Source organism: Centruroides vittatus, unplaced genomic scaffold, assembly GCF_030686945.1.
Source record: "Centruroides vittatus isolate TY-2023 unplaced genomic scaffold, ASM3068694v2 contig_347, whole genome shotgun sequence".
In the NCBI taxonomy this organism is placed as follows: Eukaryota; Metazoa; Arthropoda; class Arachnida; order Scorpiones; family Buthidae; genus Centruroides; species Centruroides vittatus.
This window is the reverse complement of record NW_027122171.1, coordinates 906,907-911,981: the sequence shown is the minus strand read 5'-3', so window position 1 is coordinate 911,981 and position 5,075 is coordinate 906,907. Positions and strand designations below refer to the sequence as shown.

The 5,075-nt window shown below is 31.8% G+C and overlaps 1 protein-coding gene across 1 annotated transcript; it reads right to left on the bottom strand.

Annotated features, from left to right (window-relative positions):
- Positions 1–472: 472 nt before the first annotated feature.
- LOC136974298 (mRNA decay activator protein ZFP36L1-like) lies at positions 473–3,122 on the bottom strand. The gene is made up of 2 exons (XM_067269136.1): positions 2,809–3,122; positions 473–2,639 (listed from the first exon to the last, which is right to left on the bottom strand). The coding sequence occupies exons 1-2, from the start codon at positions 2,860–2,862 to the stop codon at positions 1,761–1,763; spliced, it is 933 nt and encodes a 310-aa protein (XP_067125237.1). The 5' UTR covers positions 2,863–3,122; the 3' UTR covers positions 473–1,760.
- Positions 3,123–5,075: the final 1,953 nt, after the last annotated feature.

The window sequence follows — 5,075 nt, the reverse complement described above, 5'->3', positions numbered from 1 at the left end:
TAACCACGGAGACGGGAGGAACCATTTTTTTAAAGAGGTACACGACTCGATATTTTCTAACACAGGAAAAAAATCTTCCGTGATGCGTAAAAATTTTCGCTGATACGTCGTTTTTATGTTAATGATTTTTTTTTAAATTTAGGATTTTAGTAACCTTTTTTTAACGTTTAAATTAGTAAAACATAAAACTTAAATTTCTAAATTAAAGCGGTGTTGTTAAGTTATAATTTCGATTTTTAAAACGCGAAAAACTTCCCATCAGTATTCAAGGTTATAAACCAGACCTAGCTGTGTTATAATGGAACCGTCCCGACACGTCCAACGTGTACAGAGAAAGCTTCTCCCCCCTTTTACAAAGGTTGCTAGTGGATTAGGCCGACTGTGAAGGCATGCAAAAGTCTGAGGCGACTAGTACCCCAGTAACACCGGTTTAACTACTAAGTTATAAAATAATACACACACACACACAACACAAAGACCAATTTTATATATTTTTTTAAACAGTTTTCCTCCCCGATACTTCTATCGGGGAGAAAATTTATTATTTTTTTATTTATTTTCATTTTATTTATAAAGTAGTAGTCCATTCTTTTCCATATTGTTAACAACAAAAACATTGGAAGCCATAGAACTGTATATATATAAAAAAAATATTTTAACACATGAACTTAATTAATGGTATTCCAGTCAAAAATTCATTACATAAAAATGACAATTTATTTAATTTTATAATTTTTTTACATGATTTTTCCGAGTGTATAGAACTAAAATTACCCCTCATATATATATTATATACATAATACATTGTTTTTATTTTTTCTCTTAAATTATACACGTTGGTCCCATTTATACACCTTTTTTTTGGACTTTGTAAGGCACTTGTTGGTTTGTCGAATTGCTTAAAAATTTAAAAAATCTCCCCTAAAAAATAATAAAACATGGCTCCTAATTTAAACGATGACTTTTTTTCCTTTATAAAAAATGGGTTTTAAATTAATTTTTCTAATAAAAAAGCGCATCGTTAATTATGGAAAATACACTTTATATACTCTTAAATTCTTAAATATGAGCATTTTTTATTTTAAATTCATTTTTTAAAATCCTCTCACTTTTTCAAATTTTTTAAATTACTTTCCCAACTCGAATAATAATATAATAATAATAATAATAATAATAATAATATAATAATAATAATAATAATAATAAATTCACCTAATGCACAAGTTTAAAAAATAAATAAATTATATTTAAATACACACAAAAAAGAAAAGCATCTCCTGCTTGTTATGGCTTGGAGGAGTTGTACACTAAGGAGACAAAAATTACAAAATTCAAAAAAAACCTCGGACATCAAGTTTTTTTTCTGTCGATAGAGAATAGAGGAAAGGGGGGCAGTTTTGTAAACCACATTTGCTTAAAAATAAGGGGTATTAGACATATATATATATAAAGACATTTAAATAAATATTTTAGCTCTTCAGATATCTTTAATTAAAAAGGGGGGGAGCCTTTAACTTTAAAACGTACAAATAATGCACTCACTTAATTGTAATTATCTGAATGGCTATAATAATAATAATTAATATAATAATAATAATATTATAATAATAAAGGCTAGGATAATTATACATTGTATACACATAATTCTCTTGCTGACGAGAAGAAAGGGAATAAAAAAAACAAAAAAAAAAAGATTTTGTGCTACATTTTGGTCCCTTGTTCATATACTTTTTTTGTGTGTTTCTTTGAGCATCACTTAATTATGGAAAGTTGGCCAGGCGACTAAAGATGGGCAGACGTGGTATTTTGTTACCGTCGACAATAATTGGTGAATTAGTTGGTACGGGGCTTCCACTATTCAGGCTCAGTGTTTCGATATCCGATCCGAGTGACTCTACAGGTGACGGTGGTGACGCAGTTTCCATGTCGTAGATGGAGGATTCCACGTCGGTTGGATAAGGTGGTTTGACGAGGGATGCAAAGTCTTGCGAGAAAGAGAAAGCTGTATTGGCGGCCATGTTTGGTGTCGTGTTGCTGTTATTGTAAGGATCGTCACCGAAGAAACTATTTAGAGACGTAGGACTTCCACTTAAGCTCGAGGGCGGTGAAGGATCGCCGACAGAACCCAGGCTGAAGCTACCTAACGATAAGGCTTTGGGACGTGTAGGCATGGTCGGGAGATTACCTATTTGAAGATTATTGAGAAGATTTTGCTTTGTCTCTTCGCTATTGTGAATGAAATGACAACGTGGACCGTACGGGCAGAAGCCAGTACTGTGGAAGGTGCGACACAGTTCTGTTTTGTACTTGGGGTGTCTCGCTAAGGTACGTAGTTCTTGGGCACCGTGAGCAAACTGACACTTGTCACCGTACTTACATGTTCCGTTTTCTTCGTATGGTCGACACAATTCGGTCTTGTAACGACTCGAATTTGCTTGATTTGGCCTGGGTTGTTGCTGCTGACTTGCCGCCGATTCGCTTAAACTCCTATCGAGCTTTCGATCTTTGGATGATCCTTTCTGATGTTGAGACTTTGGTGAAGGTGGTGAAGCCGTGATCCTTCGATGAGACGACAGGAAACTCATGGTGGCTTTTCGATCCAGAAAGTATGTTTCTTTGTGCGTTGTAAGATTGTTGGTCTGCGAAAGAAAGAGTTGAAATAACAAACGTCAGCAACCGTATAGGCCAGGGGACCGAATACACTTGTTGATTCGGCGACGCGTCTTACTAACCCAATTCCTCAAGAAATTGAGAGAAAAAATAACTCAACCGTAAGAATAATCGAAAGAAAAAAAAACACAAACTCACCTTGTACATCACATCCCCGAAGTCGTACATAGGGGAGACCAATGCCGTAGACATTGTTGTCAGTGTAGAAAAAAACAAAAAACACACACACACACAACAGCCAGAATGCGTAGAATCGAAGCTACTATTCGACTCCTCAGTGCTTTTACGACCGATACACTGCCAACTTTTCTAGCTTCGCTTCTCTACGATAAACACTTGACGTCACCTCCAGCGGGAGGAGCCTAATCTAGCGGCAACCAATCGCTGCCAACCTAACCCGGCCGTCTTCTATTGGTTACCACCTCTCACGTCACGATCAAAGTTTCTTACAAAGGAACTTGGTTGCGTTTTTTTCAGATTAAAAAAAAGTATAAAATAATAAATTCTTTATATAATTCTAAAATAATAAAATAATTTTAATAATCTTTCATTATGTTTACAAATATTTAAACATTTTTTTTATATAAACATTTTAAAAAAATATGTATATGCGTCATTTTGCAACTCATGCCCCCTCGCGATAAATAAGTTGATTAGTGTTTTGAATTATATATATATATATATATATAAAATTCGATTGATGTGTGTATATTTATTTATTTTAAAAATTCTTTTGGTTTATTAACTGGCTTTAAAAAAGACAAAAAATAAAATAAATATAAAAAATAGTAGAAGCGAAAGAAAGAAAAAAAGTTTGTGAAAGAAAGTTCGCATTACATTAGTGGAAGACCGCATTGAATAAGTGGGGAAAGGAGAGATATTTATTGCCCCATCGAGAGGGGGATACTTGCGGAGTTATAAGAAGTGAACAGGTCCTTTTGTTAGTGAAGCAGTGTGGGAAATCTGTTCCCAACTTCTAGCGCGGCTTAGTGCAGTAAGATGATCCTCGACGCTCGGCAGATGTGTAATTTCTACTTGCTATGTAATCTACAGTGTCATCGTAGGACTTGTGTAGATAGATGATGTGTTCTCACACTTTTCAACCAATAAACACAATTTTTTTTTTCTCCCGTTCTCTCTCTCATCCCGGTAATTCTGCCCGAAAATTATTCCACAAACTTAGCTACGCTAAATCTAAGGACGCCATCTGTCGCTCGTCAACGAAAAGTATTTTTTGCAAATTTGAAAAGAACAATAACGATTTAAGTTAATATTAATACGTTACTTAATGTAAAATTAAATAATTTAAGTAACTCGACTCGTGTTACTCGCAATCGACCCTAACATGGATTAAACAATAATAAAGTAATAAATGTTTACATAACTTAAAAACAAATATGCAGACGTTTTATTTATGATTGGAGTTATTAAAGAAATTTCAGATTAGAATGCAATATTCCTGAAACGAAACAGGTGTAACGTTGCTATTACGATAAGATTATAATGAGTCATTGAATTACTAAGGTAAAATTTGATGATAATAAAAAAAAATTTAAAAATTAGAATGATTTATATCCTAAATAATGTTTATATGCCGTTTTAATTAACCGAAAAATAGATTTATTTTTAAAAATGGCATTTATAATTAAAACCTGAAATAATTAAAAATATATATATAATTTGTCCAAAGGTGGCGCATTTTATAAGTGACGTTTTTTAAATTTGAATTTTTGAATTTTGAATTTTTCTATGTATTTATGCATTTAATCGAATCGAAGAAAAATAACTGATATTATATCTAAACTATACAAAAATTATCTTCTTATTTTTTAATCAGATATATTTAGCTACCTTTGACTCGTTCTTATCAGAGACGGTGAAATGTTTAAAAGAAATATTATATATATCTGTTAAGACTTTATATCGTTTCTTGCCCTTATCTTTTAATTCTTAATGGCGTGATATAAAAATTTAGCTCGACAACAGATAAGTTACTGCTCTTTCCTTGGTCGAAACAGATTCCTGTACAAATAAGATCCTTATTCATTGTTTATTTCTTCGATTTATTAGCGAAAGGACAGTTTAAAATTTTATCTTCCTGTCTTTAATCAAATTTATTATCGTTATTTTTCTATTTTTATCATTATTAATGATAACTTAAGACTGTGTTTAAACTATTTAGAAATGCTATAAATTTATCTTCAAATTTTAAATCTGTTTTTACGGCCATAATAAATTAATTCCGTTTCCGTGCACCAGATGACTCCACTTCCTATTATTTAGGAAATTGATTTAGAAGAGAGAAAATATATATTTAATGTCGATTAATAATAATTATAATTAAATATTATTTTATTTTAATATTTTATTGACTAACGAAAATTGAATATATTTTAAAATAGAAG

Coding starts and splice junctions, on each gene's coding strand:
- LOC136974298 (XM_067269136.1), bottom strand. CDS start 2,862: ATGTCTACGGCATTGGTCTCCCCTATGTACGACTTCGGGGATGTGATG. Junction 2,640..2,808: donor TCGGGGATGTGATGTACAAG/GTGAGTTTGTGT, acceptor TTTCTTTCGCAG/ACCAACAATCTTACAACGCA.